This window comes from Scylla paramamosain, chromosome 8 (genome assembly GCF_035594125.1).
Source record: "Scylla paramamosain isolate STU-SP2022 chromosome 8, ASM3559412v1, whole genome shotgun sequence".
NCBI classification, from domain to species: domain Eukaryota; kingdom Metazoa; phylum Arthropoda; class Malacostraca; order Decapoda; family Portunidae; genus Scylla; species Scylla paramamosain.
In genome coordinates, this window is record NC_087158.1 from 31,072,040 (window position 1) to 31,090,829 (window position 18,790).

At 39.5% G+C, this 18,790-nt stretch overlaps 2 protein-coding genes across 3 annotated transcripts; both read right to left on the reverse strand.

The window, feature by feature from the left end:
- Positions 1-3,022: 3,022 nt before the first annotated feature.
- LOC135103163 (small ribosomal subunit protein mS31-like) lies at positions 3,023-9,579 on the reverse strand. Its single transcript, XM_064009251.1, has 7 exons — positions 9,421-9,579; positions 7,565-7,886; positions 6,592-6,703; positions 5,915-6,050; positions 4,557-4,727; positions 3,909-4,135; positions 3,023-3,731 (listed from the first exon to the last, which is right to left on the reverse strand). Exons 1-7 carry the CDS (start codon positions 9,507-9,509, stop codon positions 3,493-3,495), a joined length of 1,296 nt encoding a protein of 431 aa, XP_063865321.1. The 5' UTR covers positions 9,510-9,579; the 3' UTR covers positions 3,023-3,492.
- Positions 9,580-11,135: 1,556 nt separating this feature from the next.
- LOC135103162 (conserved oligomeric Golgi complex subunit 6-like) lies at positions 11,136-18,649 on the reverse strand. Of its 2 annotated transcripts, none has more exons than XM_064009250.1 (13): positions 18,505-18,649; positions 18,169-18,338; positions 17,266-17,376; positions 16,502-16,665; positions 15,843-16,020; positions 15,226-15,395; positions 14,807-14,985; positions 14,439-14,617; positions 13,917-14,003; positions 13,487-13,627; positions 12,851-13,012; positions 12,302-12,463; positions 11,136-11,729 (listed from the first exon to the last, which is right to left on the reverse strand). In XM_064009250.1, exons 2-13 carry the CDS (start codon positions 18,286-18,288, stop codon positions 11,502-11,504), a joined length of 1,881 nt encoding a protein of 626 aa, XP_063865320.1. In that variant the 5' UTR covers positions 18,289-18,338; positions 18,505-18,649; the 3' UTR covers positions 11,136-11,501. The 2 variants fall into 2 exon arrangements, with proteins under 2 accessions (XP_063865320.1, XP_063865319.1); XM_064009249.1 differs by having other exon boundaries at positions 14,765-14,985.
- Positions 18,650-18,790: the final 141 nt, after the last annotated feature.

Sequence of the window (18,790 nt, forward strand, 5' to 3'; positions counted from 1 at the left end):
AACTGATAGATAGATACATTAGATAGATAGATAAATACACACACACACACACACACACACGGGGAACAAAAATATAGCAAATTCCAGGAAGTTGGAGTCACTTGGCCAAAAACAAGCTGGTTTGGATTGGCTTGGATTAAGTAAATTGCACGTTTCCCGCATCACTCACCGAGGCAGGTGGGCAGGCGAGGAGTCTCAATTTGGGAAAGTGGAATATGACGTGGTTTTGAAAGTGAGTGTGCGAAGGAAAGAAAAATGTGACTAAATAAAATCACGAGAACAGTTGCTGTCATGAATGTGGAAATCAGGAGGAGGAAGAGGTGACGGTGGTGGTTGTGGGAATAGTAGTGAAAGAGAATCTCTCTCTCTCTCTCTCTCTCTCTCTCTCTCTCTCTCTCTCTCTCTCTCTCTCTCTCTCTCTCTCTCTCTCTCTCTCTCTCTCTTATTGGCATTAAAGGTGCATTATTATGTGTGACTTTTCAGTGTTTAGTTCAAGTAAACCTGATAAAATGATGCAAGATTCTGTAAATTATTTTCGATGGTTTCCTTGTAGTACGTGGTGCAACACATCGTTACTCCTTGCATGTGTTGCTTTACCTTTGGCAATGACTTTGCAATATTTCATCAGATGAAATCTGGGTAAATCATTGACTTTTATATCAACATATGACTGATAATTATCCCAACCTATTCCATGACAGCCATGCATTTCCGCGACTACTACTACCACGCCTGTTGCTGCTGTTACTTTTACATTGAACATAGCAGTACTATGTATCGTGAATGTATTTATCTATTTGCATTGTGACGCCAGTGTGTTCGTAGTAGCCCATCTTTTATCATCAAATTATTAGTTTTCTTTAGATTTATATGAATGGGCTGTCCACACCATTACTTGTATCTCCCAACACATTCCACTAATGTACTAGTGGTCTATTTGAAAACAACGAGTATCTCTCCATCTTTCTATCTCCTTTCTTGTTAATAAACATAGATGGCTGATGTGAATACTTTTACGTCATCACTGCAACCACTGTCACTACTGCTATCCCCTCACCGTAACTACTCTCATTATCACTACCACCACCAGCACCACCACCACTTCACTCTTACAACCCCAACACTTAAGCAACTTTCACGCAAGATCTCCGCTGTCTGAGGAGGCTGTGGGGGAGAGAGGTAGACGTGGTAAGCAGAAAGAGGAAAAGGAGAAACTGATGTTGGGTCCAGAGAGAGAGAGAGAGAGAGAGAGAGAGAGAGAGAGAGAGAGAGAGAGAGAGAGAGAGAGAGAGAGAGAGAGAGAGAGAGAGAGAGAGAGAGAGAGAGAGAGAGAGAATGTTAATAATGATAGTAACTACAATAAAGATAACACTAATACTGTTGCTAGTATTACTACTACCACTACTACTACTACTACTTCTACCAGTAATAATAATAATAATAATAATAATAATAATAATAATAATAATAATAATAATAATAATAATAATAATGGTAATAATAGTAATAATGATAATAATATCTTTCATGGTAATTTGATATTCCACATCTTGAACATCCATTCAATTATAATTTTTCTTTCATAGTCTAATGCCTCAACACTAGTTCCATCCATTTTCACTGTTTTCCAGTTCTTGAAAACTAAGAATAGTTTTCATCACTTCCTCTTCTTTCCTCATGTTTACTTGCTGAAGCACCTTGCCACAGCCACCTCCACTTATCATCTCTTTGCATTCAGCAAAATTTCAAAATTTTTTATCTAATTTAATTAATATTCCCTTTCACAAACCTTGTTCTCTCTTACCATCAGGCTACCTAACTCTTCTATCCACGCCTTTCAAGATGCTGTATCTTGTAAGAGGCAGCATATTTTTGGGGAAACAATTCAAAAAAATTATTTGATCAGTATCAAACATGCATAACTACAAGAATGTTAATGACATGTCACACTGAGCTGTTCATCTAGACTCATCTGCCTTCTATATATATATATATATATATATATATATATATATATATATATATATATATATATATATATATATATATATATATATATATATATATATATATATATATATATATATATATATATATATATATATATATATATATATATATATATATATATATATATATATATATATATATATATATATATATATATAACAATAGCATTACTTTTTTCATCAGTTGCAGAGAGAGCTGTGATTTGACAGTCTCATTCAAGGGTTGGTCATTTACAGCCATATGAATCACTTTGTTTTTGGAGCCCACACACAACCCAGGAGAGGATGTAACTTCAAAGAACCAACCAATCAGCACACAAAACACATCACAGCTTGGCACACTAGAAGTGGGCTTGATGTCAAACAGCCACATGGGCAGCTTGGTTTCTGAGAGCAAAAATCAGTCTTAATAACAAAGCCATCCTTAAATTTCACCAAGACTGATTCTAAACTCCTATGAAGATATAAACCTGTGCTTAGTTTCAATAGGTGAAAACAATGTGATTTGTTTTACTGATGACAGTTTCATAGCCAAGGTAAGTACCTGGCCCAAAAAATATGCCTTTGATGTGTGTGTGTGTGTGTGTGTGTGTGTGTGTGCGTGTGTCATTCACCTATTCACCTACAGCCATCTGCTGGTCACCCAGCCAGCCGTTCCCCTACAGAAAGAGCTCAGAACTTGTTCTGTTACCAGTCAGCGACCAATCAATGTGTCAACAGCATATAATAATTACCAGCTTAGTGTGAGGACCATGTGTCAATTGTCTCTCCTTTCATCCCTATCAATCTATTTCCGACACTACTAGCCCAAACCAAGAATTTGTCTATTATTGGGAGTAAGTATTACTTGGGTTTAACTTAATTTCTTTATCTTGTTAAAGGCAATCTTGTTAATTAATTGTTTTACTCTGTTTTTATTAAGTCATCCTCTACAGTATGTGCTGCAAAGGCCTATAAAAGGTGATTAAAGAAAGAAAAGGGCAAGGAATGGTAGGGAAATGAAAACAACAATATATCAAATATTCTGATTATTTACAAGGTCTTCAGGCATCTGCTGCATTTACTAGTGGATTAGATGGGGAAAAAATAAATAAAAAATACCCTGCATCTAATACAGAACACAGAAGAGGTAGTGAAATATAGTTAAGGGGATATGGGATGATCTGTGTTCAGAAGTAGTCCGCTGAACACTATTTATCAAAGACTTGGTTCTGTTGTGGCAAAGCAATCATTTGTGTCAGATCCAGTTTTATCATCATCTAGTGATGAATTCCCCCCCCTCCCCCTCTCAAAACACAATACATTTTCTCTTTTTCAAAATCTCCTTATAAAATATGGGTGTGATGTGGAGGTGTATCTAATCCACCAGCAAATACTGCATGCATCCATTGTGCATAAAACCTGAAATTTACAATAATAAAATTCTACAAGAGAAACATGAATGGCAACTTGCCTTGAAATACTCAGCATTGTCCAATTGTAATTATGAAACCTCTATAGCTCCCAACTCTTTAAGCAACTTCTCTTTTTGGTTGAAGTAGTTCTTGTACCATTCAATATGAGCTTGTTTTCGCTCCACAGTTAGATGAGGATTCTTTGAGAGTCCAGTGCAAACCAGCTCCATGAAGTGTCTGATGGGGCCACGTTTTGGGCACCATCCTTCCAAGTGTCTCTCAAGGAAGACATGCTCATGGAATCCCACTTTCATTTCCTCCACCAAACCTGTTGAGATGGAAGGAGAAGGCATTGAGAAATTATTTATGTTTGGTTGTTAATATGAACAAAAAAATACAACAACAGAAAACTGCCAAATGACACACTAATTAAAAGAGCATTTTCTTGAATAATTTGTATAACTATTTACTTTACTTAAGCTAGTTAGTGTTGAGATAACTATACCTGCTTCATTATCAATGGGGAAGGTCCACAGCTTGCCTTGCTTAGTCCACTGTATCATCTCCACAAAGGCATTACTAGGAGGATGCTGCATACTCTGCTCCAGCTCATGTAGGTACAATCTCTCCCATGTGGGCAACACTGATATTGGAGCAGCAGGTCCATGGGTATCTTCTTCCCTTTTCTTAAATATCCCCAAAGGTTGACCTCCAAAGAGATCAACATGAGTCCTGCACATAGAGTGTGGTGTAGAGAAAATACTGTGACTTGGAAAATAACAGTAGTTTATCTAAAATGTATGATGTACAACATGTTGGGCAGCACAAGGCAGCTACATGGAACAGGCCCACCAAAACCTTGGACCAGTAATGTTTCAGTAAAGACACAGAGAAGGTCCATGTTTCCTTGCTCCTTGGAAACAAAATAAGGATAATCATTAAAAACTTAAACCAAAACTTCAAGTCAAAAGACGACAAACTTTTTTTTTTATGGGAGATATGAGGTATTCCCTTAGGACACAGACTAATTATGAGCATCCTTTTCAGTGGGTCAAGTCATGAAATACAGCATATACTGAAATCATCAAAAGAAGGGAGCAGAAAGAGACCATCTTAATTCACATAGCATTAATGTACACCTCTCTCAACAAACCTGGGCACAGATGAATCCCGAGGCTGAGTGTAGGGCTTGCGGGCTCGGGGCTGGTCTTTCAGGTCAATGTGGTACCCTTGCCTGACCTCGGTACCAGAAGGAAGGTGACGTGGCACTTCCTCCATCCCTGATTGTGGCTTTCTCTCCACTTTCATGCCCACAAACAATTCACTGCAACAAGAGAAATTATGCACAGCCATTAATGTCAGTGGGGCAAGGAAATTTACCCGATAGGATAAAAGAACTGCCACAAATGTATTTTTATCAAAAAGGTACTCTGCAATAAGTACATACACTGAAGAAATTCACTAAATAAAATAGTGTTGATTACAAAATCTAAAAGTACAAGAATGAGTAAAAAACTGCACAAAATTTGCCAAACATGAATTTGCATAATTCATCTTTTCCAAATTCTTACTTACAGTGATCTGTCTTAATGGGTTGGAGTGTATCATGAGTTAAGTTTGTTGGAACACTAACACTGCAGTGAAATAGTGTAAAGAGACACATGCATCAGAGCTGTCTTTATGTTACATCAATTCTTGGCTGAACACCAGTACTATAATAGCTCATTTATAAGTCTGGTCTACCAGAATATAACTCCATTCAGCCAAAGTGTAGGTCAGAATCAAAAAGCTTCAGCAGGCAGGATAATTTTGCCAAAACAAGAGTCGCTGTCTGATGGTTTGACACTGTTGCCACTCTCTACCTCACAAATAAGACAACAATAATGTACAAAGGAAAAGATTCAGTAGTATATGATTGTATCTATATAAGAAATGTAGACAATGGTTCGTTAACTGAAAGTAGGTGAAGAATGTTTAAGATTCTATATCTTCAATCTCTACTAAGCTGAGACTGAAGATGATGATAATGAGATGATCAGATATAAAGGCAAGAAACAGAATTGCCAGGAAAGATCCAGCAATTATTCACTTATACCACTTATAGTTTGATATGGGTATCATCTTAACTAACTGGTACAAGCTTAAACAAGAATGCAACTACAGAAATTTGGGGTTATCTTACTCACATGATATAAAACTAAAAAGGATAGAAATTGCATAACAACAAAAGTAATGTCACTGCACAAAACTGGGCATACCAGTCTCCATAATAAATAAACACCAAAATGACAAGAGAAATTTTCATACATTATCTTCTTTAATCTACTACCATAACAAAGGCATCAGGAACATTAACATGAAATCCTGCACAACAAAAGAAGACAAGCATTGCAGCAGTTCCTTGGGCCCCATGATGATCCCTAAAAGAAACTAAACTGTACTGCAATGGTATCAATCCAATCACAAACAGATATCATGGCATCAATGTAGCCAAGAGGCATCAACACTCACCTGAGAGATGGGGCAGTGCCAGTGGTAGTCTCTGAAGAGTGGAGGCGCAAGGTGGACAGAAGCTCAGACTCAGTTTCCTTCACATCCCCACCAAGACTTTTAGCCACTTCTTTGGTTGCTAAAACAAGCTCAGGTTCTGAAAAATTGAGCCCAGATTTCATTATTACTAAAAGAATAGCAGCACACCACTACAACAAATGGTTCTAATCAAATCTTATATTACAGCCTACAATTTTATGATTTCAAACAAGAAAGCTCAAAGTTCCTTAGAACTAGTACAGCATGTTAACACTTCTTTGTTTGTAAGCACAGCATCCACTGCATCTTACTTGTAGATAGTAGATTTTATTTGTTTACTTCTGTCAACAAATGTAAGGCAGCAACCTATTAAACAAATAGCTAAAACAAACAATAACAAACATCACACCTGTACCATGGTGAAAGAATAATCTACATGTCTCTAAACACCACCCACTACTTATCACCATGTTTTTTAAATGTCACATGTTTAAGTGTCTAGACCTAAACTAAGACCTAAACTTGTACCAGTTTTGTGTCATAAACAGACATTGACTAAAAATAGATGTTAACTATTGCAGCATCCAAAAATTAACAATATGAATGACAATTAGGTAATAAGAAACCTACAGTAATGAGGGTACAAGTACAGTCCTCACCAAGGTCAGGCTCTGATACCGGGGATAATTTGCCTTTTCCTGCAGTTTTGGTCTTCTTCCGAGCTTTGGGACGTGACAGCTGCACTTGAGGCTCCACAGGAATGGGGTCAGTCTGGAGATTAGGGGACTTTCAACATGATACAAAGATATTTGTACTATTTAAAATGACCACCTGGTGCACCCATCATTCTACAATACTAATAAAACATGAACATACATATTTATATTTGTGAATATTATAAAAACATAACAAGAGACTAGGTTATCAATGCCATCCAGCACTGGGATGTATAGTATTTATTATGTACTAATTACCACATAATGCAAAGTGGAACTTATCAAGCAAAATCTATTAGCAGAATTTACTGTAAGCAGGACTTCAGGAATAGTACTCTCATTGACTTATAATAACAGATTCAGATGTAGAAGATGGTGCAGCAACTACAAGTGGATGATGTAGAAATTACCCATCTGAGAGGAGCATGTAGATTGAAAATAAAGGAGAATAAAAAACCTTTTTTCAAAGATGCAGCATGAAATCTTATGCAAATTGAGCTATGGAGTGGTGGAATGAATGAAAAAATGCACCAAAGTAATCTGGCCAAATAAAAAAGATAAGGCACTATTTAAGTTTTAGAAGAGAGGTACATACATAAGTAAAATTCCAAGGTCACAGTAGGAGATGGAAGCCACTTGGAAGATGGAAGGAGGTAAAGGAGTGCATGCAAAAGTAGTGCAAGGATAAGAAGAGTGAGTGAGCAGGCAAGGAAATAAATGTTTGGATTCATAGAAATGGAAACTTTCTCATCATGACCACCTCCTTAGGCCATTCCCTGAGGATGCTAGGCAGTAGATGGTAGATAAAGAGATGAATAAATGCAATGTATTCAATCTAATCAAAATCAACAAGAGGCTTTAATGTCAGTTCTGAAAGGTAAATCACCACAATCTATGTAAACATATGTGTTCTCACACTAGCCAAAGATGAAAGAAGATCATGTAGTTTCTTCTGGCTAGATGTCTTCTTGTCTTGTTTCTCTGCAGCAGCTTTCTCTTTTACACTGGACTCATGTTTTAAGACATGTGAGTCAGACTCTCCAGTCTTCTTTCCCTCTGTCCCCTGAAGTGGCTTATGGTCTTCTATCTGGGTTTCCAGATTCTGAGATTTAATTGATTTTTCTTTAGTTTCACCATTCTTGACAGTGGCAGCAGGTCTGGCATCACCACCATGCTCACAATCTTCTGGTGGCTTTCGGCAAAGTGGTCGAGTCAGGCATACTGGTTGTGCCGCTAACCTAGAGAACCAAATGAAAAAAAAATAATGCTCTTCTTTGTCAGTCCAATAAAAATATATACATGTAGTGTCCTGGGAGGAAAGTCATATATTCTAAGAAATGAAAGATCAAGTCATTTTTAATTGAGAATATTCTATGGTGAAATGTTTTCAATGCCATGGTTCAGAAGTTACAGGACATTTGAATATGCATGCACATCAGTGGCAAGTGGCCACAATGTCCTGCAACATCCAGGTGGTCGCTGTGACATTCATTATATTTTAGTTATTATTTGCTATAACAAGACACTGCATTATTGAATTCAGTTATATCTTTATTTCATGAAAACCTTGTTGTGTAATCAAGTAACATCCTCATGATGCCAACACCCACCACTGCTACCCTCTCCTCCCCTCACTCCCCCCACTTACCACTTCGTAGCACATTCATATCAAAATGTCCTGTAGCTTCTAAACCATGGTGTTATCTATTTCTTTTCTGGTAGTTTTTGGCCTATTTTGAATTACTCTGCATGCTTTTCCAGCAAATCATTAGTTTTTATTTTTTTACCCCTGATGCCCCATCCCTTCAAAGACTAATGATTTGCAATAAAAACAGGTAAATTTATAGTTTAAGCCAATGTCCCCAATCTCTACCCACAGCCCACGGCATTATTATTAATTTCTGACAAGTAGTGTAATCATTAGAAATGATGTGAATAGTGAGAAGAACAAAATGAGGTAGGTTATTACCACGTAGTGTGTAATGGCTTAAACTATAATAAAACCCTAACCTAACCTAACCTAACCTAACCTAACAACTGAAGTTCAGGCAACAATACACCATTTACGTTTACCTGTGGACTTAGAAAAAGTTGAGAGCGCTGTGCATTCCCAGGCCTATTGTGGCGTTATTATTAATTTCCGACAAGTAGTGTAATCATTAGAAATGATGTGAATAGTGAGAAGAACAAAATGAGGTAGGTTATTACCACGTAGTGTGTAATGGCTTAAAATATAATAAAACCTAAAAACAAAAAGTAGATTAATACAAAACAGACTGAAGTCCACCAGAAAGAAAATAGTTCCATCTTCACAAAATAGCAGCAGTAACATTCACTCGCAATGTACCCCCCCTCCCCTCGAGGGCTCGCCCGTGGCCGCCAGTCGGCAGTCACAAATCACCACCTTCTCTGACCCAATTAAATTAATCTAAACTAAACCAATCTAACCTACCCAGGCTAATCTAACCTAGCCTAGCCTGACGTAACTGGCAAGGCGAAGCACCCCAGTTAGAGTAGGTAAGTTAGGTTAGACTAGAGGTCTCCCCAGTTTTCGAAACATGGCGTTTCGCCCTTAAACTTTTCATGAATGTACAAATTTGGCCTAATTTGGCTTCCCCTACCCTAAAACCCCGCTTTCCCACCAGGTCCCCAAGCTTGCTTACGGAATTTGGGGGAAGGAAGGAAGGATGGGGGAATGGACCTATTACAAAAAAAATAACCAAACTCAACACAATATAAAAACAAAAGTAAGAAAAAGCAAACATGACAAACCTAGAAACTGGCAGCAATGCTTGGATGAAAGACGAGCGGAGCAAGACAGCCATGATCTTGATTTTGATCTCGATGATCTTGATCTTCATTTTAATGTTACAGATGGCTCGGGACTGCTCCTGGTCCAGGAGTATCGGCAACTCCTGTAGGGAAAAAAGAGAAAAACGGCAAACAGAAAACAGACACCATCCTTCACACCACTAACTCCTATATTTAATACACCACATCTTTTCCAGGAACTCCTTCACTGCCTCAATCATCCTTTCATTCGTCTCCCCACACATCCCCAGCAGCAACACCATCCAATCCATTCCTTTCCTGTCTTCACTCTGACCTTCCCCAGCTCCCTCTGCACCACTTGCATCATCTCATTTCTGTCTCTGGCATACTTCACACACTCCGGCACCATATGCTCCACCGTCTCATCCTCTCCAATGTCACACATCCGGTATACTTTGCTGCAGAACTCAGACCATCTTTAACACCTTGCATTCACACACATACACTGTGCCCTAGCTCGGAAGAAATCATCACCCAGGCTTCCCTTATACCATTTTTCATACATTGGGGTCTCTTTCTCTCTTTACCACTCTGAATATTCTTTTGTTCCATTTTATTCTTCTGTTCACTCAGTCCTACAAGTTTCACTACTCTGTCTCACTTTTCCACTTCCTTCCACATCCATGTCATTCACAAACTCATCAAGCATCTCACCATTCTCATGCATCCGCTCACCTAAAATACCTACGTGTGTATTCATGTCTCCCATAATCATTACTCTCTCCTTTCACTTTCTTATGATCTTCCTCAATATTCCATACTTCCTGCTGTTCTCTCTTGCTGCTCTCTCTCCCTCAACTGTCATGCACACCACAATCACCACCAGTGTTTCACACTTCCCATGCTCACCTGTACACTCTACCTTTGCTGCTAAAATTTGCTCACTCATGGCACAGTTTCCTATATCCAACTTTTCTATTCTGAAGTTCTTTTCCTTCCTATACAAAAAAAAAAAAGGGTTACTCCTCCTCCTACCCTATCTTGAACTTTCTGTTCCTTTCCAATCATCACATACTTACTACCATCCAATTTCACATCATCTTTCAAGTGTGTCTCGGTCATTCTGACTATGTTGAAATGCCATTCATTCAGTTCCTTACACACATCCTCAAATTTCCCAATGCCCTATCCTTGCACATTCACACATCCAGACTTCATGCCTTTTCTTGCACTCCTTGCATTCTCAGTCATTCTTCACGTCATTTCCACACGGTACACCATCCTTGCCTTCACCCACTGTCACAGTCTCACTCCCATCCTTGTGTTGCCATCCACATTAAAGGGCTTAAAACCTCTTGCCTGAGTTAGAATATTGCACCAAGGCAGTGCACACACATCATGATCTCCAAAAATGGAGAATCACAGAAAGTGATAGTTTTGCCCAAAATTGCTTGGGTTACCCTCTTTAAAGACTTATACCTCAGTCTAGTGTCCACCAGTACTCATACTTCCATCACCATAAACCATACTTAACATGCAACACAACCTTCCCATTCTTCCTTAGCTTCAGTAATACAATGTGTGGGTTTTAATGATAATAATACTTTACATTCACTCTTAACTATGCAAGTATTTATTAACACTAATTCAGGAAGTTTCTCTCAACAGTTTCTCTTTGATAACTTGCAGTGCATCATAGATACAAACTTCATAAATGGTTAACTTTTATTGATAATCTTAACAGAAAGAAACAAGTAAAAGCAAAGCAAATAGGTTGTGTAAACATTTCATATAAATACTCCCAATGGAACTGCCATCAAACAAACAGAAATAGAGATACACATATGTAAGAGATTTCACAATAAAATCTATCAAAATCTAAACCAACATATCTTTAAACTACATCAAGTAGAAGAAGAAATATATTAAAAAACAGGACCAAAGACTGACCCAACTAATGTTACTCTCACCACACACACACACACACACACACGCACACACAATGCATTCTGTCACTCTACCACTCACAGGACAAAACCTTCAACAAATCAACAACAGTGACCCAGCCAAGAGCATTCCTGCTAGGAGAGGAGGGTTTTCACAGTCTCAGGGTCTCTGGGCAGGAGGGAACTGGGGTCTGTGTAGCCATGGGTTGGGTTATGGACTATATCATGCAGCTGCTTGTAAACTGTGCACACTGCCTCTGCTGTGCGCTGTTGCAGGGACCGTCTGAAGGAGGAGGAGAGCAGCAGCCTGGTGTGGGGCAGCATGAGATGGTCAGGGGCAGCCAGGAACCCATCCAGCTTGGTCTAGGATGAAGAGCATATGTATTAGGGATCTGAAGTCTTCAAGGTGTGCTGCTGTTCACTCTTAAGTTAAGTGAATGTGTTTAATATTTCCTTATACTCTTATGAACAACACAAGAAAGGCAACCATACTTTGTTACATGACACTTTTATAATTATTACTTATAAATATATCATAACACCTGAAAAAAAGTATATTTCTATATGACAAAAAGTATGCAGTTATAGAAATTTGGATTACAATGTTAAAAAATTAGAATACAAATTTCTACAGACAACTTACAAGCAAAAACCAACTTTAGAAGTGTAGCATTATGGAAAATATAATGTATAGTTTTGAGAATGGTAAGATTTAATGTATGAACAAAAATACTCCATAAGTGGTAATTTTCATAAGTGCAGCATACAGCTATAGTCAGACCAGCAACTATGGCTGAATTCAATGCTTTATGGTGAATATGCTCAATGGGAAAGAGCATAAGTTAAAGTATAGCATGACATCAGATAGGGAGGAACCATTCTGCCCAGGTTAGCCATGCTGCCAATAGTCAATATTAACATGCAGAGAGTGTTACCATGAATGCCTGTATGGCCAAAGGCTGACACGATGGGTGCCGGGAGAGAGGTGTGGTGGGAGGGTTGGTGATCAGTGGGTACATGGTGGCCACTCCCATGCTATGACACACCCCATTGATCTGCTCCTGGCTCAGTGTGTCCAGCTGGGCATCAATCTGTCCCTGGAGGGGAAAGACACATCTTCTGTATTAGATGAGGAAAGCTGGAGAGAACTTGAGTAGAGCTTTAAAAGCAGCAATGGAATAAGAATATAAGGGAAGCTGCAAGAAGCCATCAGACCTACACGTGGTAGTTTTCAACATATGTGTATGTCACCATGAAACATAACATTTTACTACACAAAGCTGAAAACTAACAAGTAACATGCATAAAAGGATCACAATAAGGCAGGCAATCACTTCATGAAGTCACTGAGATATTCATGTTAATCTATTTTATTTTACCATATCATACAAAGATAAAAAGTAAGAGGTAGAAAAAAAAAATCACAAGGTAAACTGTCATCAAGTTATTCATTAGAAGGTGAGGAATGAAAGGTGATGTTTTACCTGGATCATCTCTAGTTTATCCCCAGTGGTGTGGAGGAGGGAAAGTGTAGAGTGCAGCTGGTGGAAGCAGTTGAGCAGATACACAGCAGACTCCACTGCACCCAGTCCAGTCGCACTCTCACTTATCGCATTCATCAGAGGATCCACCACACAACTCACAATCTGTCAAAGGATACAAGACAATGACGTAATGGATAGAACACTTAAATTTGCCATCTATTTCAAAACCTGTCTTTTCCTCTTTCTGTTTTCTCTTCTCCTTGTCCTTCACCTCCACAATTCCACAATTCTCCCTCATGCTGCAATAAAGGCTTGCTGCTGCTCTTTGGTAAATGACAATCAAGCAGTCAGTCGGTAAGCACATAACCTCTTGTCTTACACACCAGTCTCTTTGGCAAACATGTGAAGCAGCATTTTTCCTTCACTACATGCAAAATAACTATGAAAAAAAATAAAATAAAAAAATAAAAAATAAAAAACTAAATTGTCTCTTGAAAAAAATAGTACAAAAAAGTTCTGGAAGTGCATTGAGATCTCACACTTGAGAGAAAAATGCAGAAAGTAGATCAATAAATAAACAACAGAGAAATCAACCCTTCATACATCCCTCTGTCTCTCCATCCATGGCTCCCTCACCTGCTTAAAATCATGCTGTGCGTCGTCAGCCACAGTGGCGGCAGTAACCACCTCAGTGAGCAGACTCAGGGTGCGTGCCACTCCAGGTGTGGGTGCCAGTGTCTCTCCTGGCGGCTCTATCCTCTCACTCACATGGCTCACCTGGTGGCACCAAAAGACAGGTAATCAAACTTGAATGACTATAAGATTCTGGCTCAGTTTTGACAAGAGAGTGATAACCCTTCAAATGACTAAGATTCTGGCTCAGTTTTAACAAGAGGTGGTGATCAGCCTTTCAAATAATCAAAATTCTGGATCAACTTCAAAAGATGGTAATCAGCTTTCAACAACAAAGATTTTGGCTAAATATTTCATATAGTGTTACTTCAACATATGTTATTATACTCTACTCAAGTGACAGTGATGTTACAAAAGATGTCGTGGTTCTCACTTGACTCTGCAGTGCTGATATAAACATCTTGTAGCTTAACTGGTGGAGTTCATCAAGAGTGGCCACCAGCAGTCCTGCATCAGTCACCTGCAGGGATGAGATGAACATTAAAAGGAAGCAGAAACATGAATATCAACAGAATGCTGAAAAGGAAGCATGGTGACACAAGTGGTAGAAGAGAACTGAAGGAGAGCAGGAGGTGACTGAGTGAACAACACAGGAAGGATTAAATGGTATACTTAAGAATGCTTATTTTAAAGTCTATCTATTATATCCCCATTAAAGCAGGGTAGCTGACACACGGCACCTACAACATATAACATCTTGTCTCATCCTAGGAATAAACGATACAAAGGAGAGGGTACCCAGTGCTCTTACTCCCCCTTTTTAGTAACTTTTTACAAGCATGCAAGGAATGACATGGCAATAATATCAAATCTAGCTACAGAGTTACACCCAAGCCATGTTCATCTTAAAATAAGGATAAAAAAACAGGAATAACTGACCAGCTAAGGCATGTACCTGCAAAATAGTGTTGTGATAGAATCTGAGGAGGTTGCTTATCTTGTACAACATGACAGGTTTCTTGCCTCCCTCCCGACGCTGGTCTGTCACAATCATCTGCTCAATTCTGGTTCTGAGAGGACGGCAAACACTCTCCGATACGCTGGCCACAGTACTCCTTGTCTGCTCTGTTGGGTCTGAAGGGAGTCAGTGTCAGTTGATGGTATAATGGCTGGTATTCAGGGTACTGTTTGTTCTTTGGATCTGAAGGCAGAGTCAGTGTTAGTTGCTGGTTTGAAGGCCTGCTATTCAATTACAAATATACACTCTATCCTTCAGCTTACCTAGATTGGAGCACTTGGCAAAAAGTGATTGGGCTGCCTCACGTTCAGAAGGGAGGGCCTGATGCACCCATGCCAGCATGTCCCCCACGTAGCGCAGGGGGTCATGTGCCTGCAGCTCTATGGGTCGTGGTGCTCCTCCAGGTCCTCCTATGGTGAGAGCATCCAGGAAGCCCCTCACCAGCCATCCTCGTCTCACCACCACCCACTCCTCCACCACCAGGCTGGAAGGAAGATGCATTTAAGGTTTGTACGGAAGGAAAGTAAGGATAGGAATAAGAGGACAAAGTAATACAAAGGAATACAAAGGAAAGAACAGACAGCAACAGCCCTACTGGGCCTAACGAGGCTGTCTGTGTGTGATAAGAGGAGAATTTGAGGAGGAAATGAGGATCAGAGCATGCAAAGACAAGAATAAGAGAAAGACACAGTACTGAAGTGTGTAATAAAGGAAACATGCTCACTTGAAAAGCACTGGTCTCTCCTGCAGAGCTGCTAAGGCTTGTGTGAGCAAAGGTGAGGGGTCTGGGGAGCGACACTGCCCCTGACACCAGCGGTACAGCCTCTCCAGACCTGCTTCACGGCACACATTCATTTGCTCCATCACATCCAAGGCAGTCTTTTGGTGGCCCGTCTGTGGGAAAAAAAGTGCATTTGTTATTACTGAAGTTAAAAGAGGTTCTTCATCCAGTAAATTTTAAACAGCAAAGGTCTAAGTATACTGGCATCTGATCTACATTACTTTTGATAGGCTCTAGTAAAAGAATTACATACCATCAGAGAAGAAATACACCTATAATAACTATATAATCATTGCTAAGGCTTTTGAACACAATCCTCATAGAAGAATGTGTTTAAAGAATGCAGGCCAAAGTGAGACAATAAAAAGAGACAATAAAGCATACAACAGTCGAATCCGGCCTTTGTGTTATAGAAAGAGATGAAAAATAAAGAGATGAGTTGAATCAAGCCTCTGTACTCTATCATTTGGCAAAACAGCTAACCACCCTGCCTCACAATACACCACAGACCACTACAGTCCATCCCAGACCATCCCAGACTACTACAGCCCACCACAGACCTGCAGGAGGTACTTGGTGTTGCTGCGTATCTTCTGTGTCTTGTCCAGGATGGTAAAGAACTCTGGGGTGATGGGAGACTCTCTGGTGGACCCCTTGATGGTGGCTACCTCATCTGGTGTCAATTGGAAGCACCTCACAAATGCCTCAGCCACTGTCTCCTGCATGTGTAGCTTGTTGCTGTGGAAGATGACAACAGTCAGCATCTTTGGAACATAAGAACACAAAAAAATAAGGGAAGCTGCAAAAAGATATCAAGACACTTGCCTAACTAAACTTGGCACCTCACAAATGCCTTGACCACTGTTTACTGCATACGTACCTTGTTGCTGTGGAAGATGACTGTGATCAGCATCTTGGACTATTCTAAGAGAGGAGTTATCAATTCAAGATACCCATTTCAAGAGAGGAGTTATAAAGATGCCAGCCTAACTAAACTTGTCACTTCATTCATTTGCTAGATGTGAGAATGTTGTGTATGAGTATGTGATATGTATAATGTGTTATGTATAATGTTTGGGCCATACTGTGTGAGATTGCTGGCCTTGTATACAGATAGATAGATAGGTAGATAGATTGTTCCTTTTCTGGTACAAAGGCTTGAGAGCAAATGAAGAATAATAATAAATCCCTCTGAAGAATATTGAGTAAGATGAGTCACCTCTGGTTCTGGAGTGAGGTCGTCTGGTGGATGAGGTGCCGAGTCTCTGATTTTGTGGCCTGGAGTCGAGACTTCATGTCCACACACACTTCATTCATGGCACTCACTTCCCGGTGTATGTCATCCACTGCTTTCTTCACATCCCTCAATGCTGTGACAAATTCCTGTAAGGGGCATGAAGCTGTGAGTATGAGTGATATTACCATAAGATGAATCATGAACAAACAGCAGTAATGGTAATCTACTTTGCTTAACTGGTCTTCTTGATTCTAATAAGATTATTAGTGTAATCTAGCCAATGAGCATGAGTCTGATATTACCATCAAAAGAATCATGAACAAACAGCAGTAATGATAATCTACTTTCTTTTATTTATTTATTTTTTTTTATTTCAAATGATTCTTCCAGTTTTTAGGCCTGATGACAGAACATGCAGATTACATAACATCAAATTAAAGATGTATGCTGCATTTCAACAGTGATCCTGATGTTCATTCTGAAACTACACTTTCCATGCTCAAAACATATCTGGCTTACTTGTGCTTAACAGGTCTTGTTGATTCCAGTGAGGTTATCACTGTAATCTAACCAAAGCTAACACCAATGAGAGGCTCTCTTCCCCTAACTCTCCAAAGTACTACTGCATTCATATTATTGTTCACAAATATAATAAGTTCCATATAAACATGGGAAGGGTTGCATAAGAAGAACAATAACAAGAAGAACAAGAAGAGCAAAAATATGAATACCAACAAGACACTTACTTCGCTGATCCCAACACTCCGCTTCTCAATCTCTCCTCTCAGGTTCCTACGGCTCCTGAGTGTGTTGTCCGTGAAGAAAGTTGACAGTTCCTTGAGGGCATCCACTGTGTCCTGTCAGGGGGAAAATTAAGACTGAGATGAGAAGGATAAGGCCAACTTAAGTACCTACATACATGTATTATAAAGGAAATGCCATGATGCTGATGAATACTTCCTTTTTACTCTTAAGCTGAATGTGAAGGTGCCTCACAGATGACAAGTCCGTACAGATGAAGCTCCTGTGAAGGAACACAGAGTAATGTGTGTGTTTGTATGTTGGATGTTACATCTGCCAATCACAACACAAAATGTATAGACCTGTGCACTGGAGGCATGATGTGGCATCACACTACTTTTAGGGCAGCCAATCAAAAGACAAAACGTGTGTGGACTTGTGCACTGGCCCTGGCACCAAGTCAGTTTACTTGATGTCAAAACCTCAGGCAGGTGTGCAAATTGTGATGCTGGATTAGTCGACTTTTGTCTCCATTACTGCGGCAAAACAAGAGATTTGTTTGACTTGTATGTCCATCACAAGCTTATTTTGGAAGAGATAGATTGTGGGAGGTGTGGGAAGGTGGCTTTGCTGGACTTAAATCTGAAGTTCTGGCGCTGTCAAAACAAAAAGTGCAAACGGACACAAGAAAAACTACGCGTTCATGGCAAGAAAGTGTATTTAAGAACACCTTCCTTGATAATGCCCATATGAATATTAGTGAGGGAATGGATCCAGTCTTCTCTCATTACTTCAATATTACTCCTCTTTTGTCGTTAAAATTAATATATCCAGAAAATGACAAATTGACACCTTTCCTCACTCCCGTTTCATCCATAATTCTGTTACAAGATATCTAACAATCTCACCTTGTCATTTTCCTGACGTGTTTCAAGGATCTTATTAATCTTCCTGGACAAAGGGTTACTGCTCTGAGGCTCCTTTTTGGCAGCATTTCCCCCCGGAACTGCTTTCGTGTCACCCACCATCTTGTTGTTTACATGTCAGGTATCTTCCCGAGTATCAGTCATTGCAACAGCTTTACCAGATAGTGTTGAAGAAATTTCGATAGAAAAATACGAAAAATTTCAGCACATATAGAAAACATACAAATTTAAAACCATCACGACAAACCAAAGATCTTATGATTTCCTTTCTTTCTCACTTTCACTCTCGCTCACACAGAAACACAAACTTGACAAAACCTTTGGTTTGATTCCTCTTTGGAGGAAGGAAGAATTCTGTCTCCAGCTGATGGTGTCATTTGGTTGCAATCTAGTTTTATTATTGTTGTGCACGCCCCTTTCCAGCCTTCAGGCGCCTTCAGGTACACAATTACCACACCAGCAGCCCAAGACTGTCAGCGCACACAACAGGAATCCACCACCGCTGTCGTGGTCGGGCTCTTTTGGCTGGTGGGGGCGAGGCACGCACACACACCTGTCTGAACTCAACAAACTATTGAGAGGAAGGGGTAACAAAACACAGGCT

Bases quoted from the DNA above. Each gene is read 5' to 3' on its own strand.
- LOC135103162 (XM_064009249.1), bottom strand. From the start codon at position 18,288: ATGGTGGGTGACACGAAAGCAGTTCCGGGGGGAAATGCTGCCAAAAAG. The intron at 14,618-14,764 runs GTAAGCTGAAGG...GACTCCCTTCAG, and splicing joins TGCCAAGTGCTCCAATCTAG to ACCCAACAGAGCAGACAAGG. The intron at 12,464-12,850 runs GTAAAACATCAC...TTTCCCCTCCAG, and splicing joins ATAAACTAGAGATGATCCAG to GGACAGATTGATGCCCAGCT.
- LOC135103163 (XM_064009251.1), bottom strand. From the start codon at position 9,509: ATGAAGATCAAGATCATCGAGATCAAAATCAAGATCATGGCTGTCTTG. The intron at 6,051-6,591 runs GTGAGGACTGTA...TCAATTTTTCAG, and splicing joins GGTATCAGAGCCTGACCTTG to AACCTGAGCTTGTTTTAGCA. The intron at 4,728-5,914 runs GTGAGTGTTGAT...CTCTTGTTGCAG, and splicing joins GGCACTGCCCCATCTCTCAG to TGAATTGTTTGTGGGCATGA.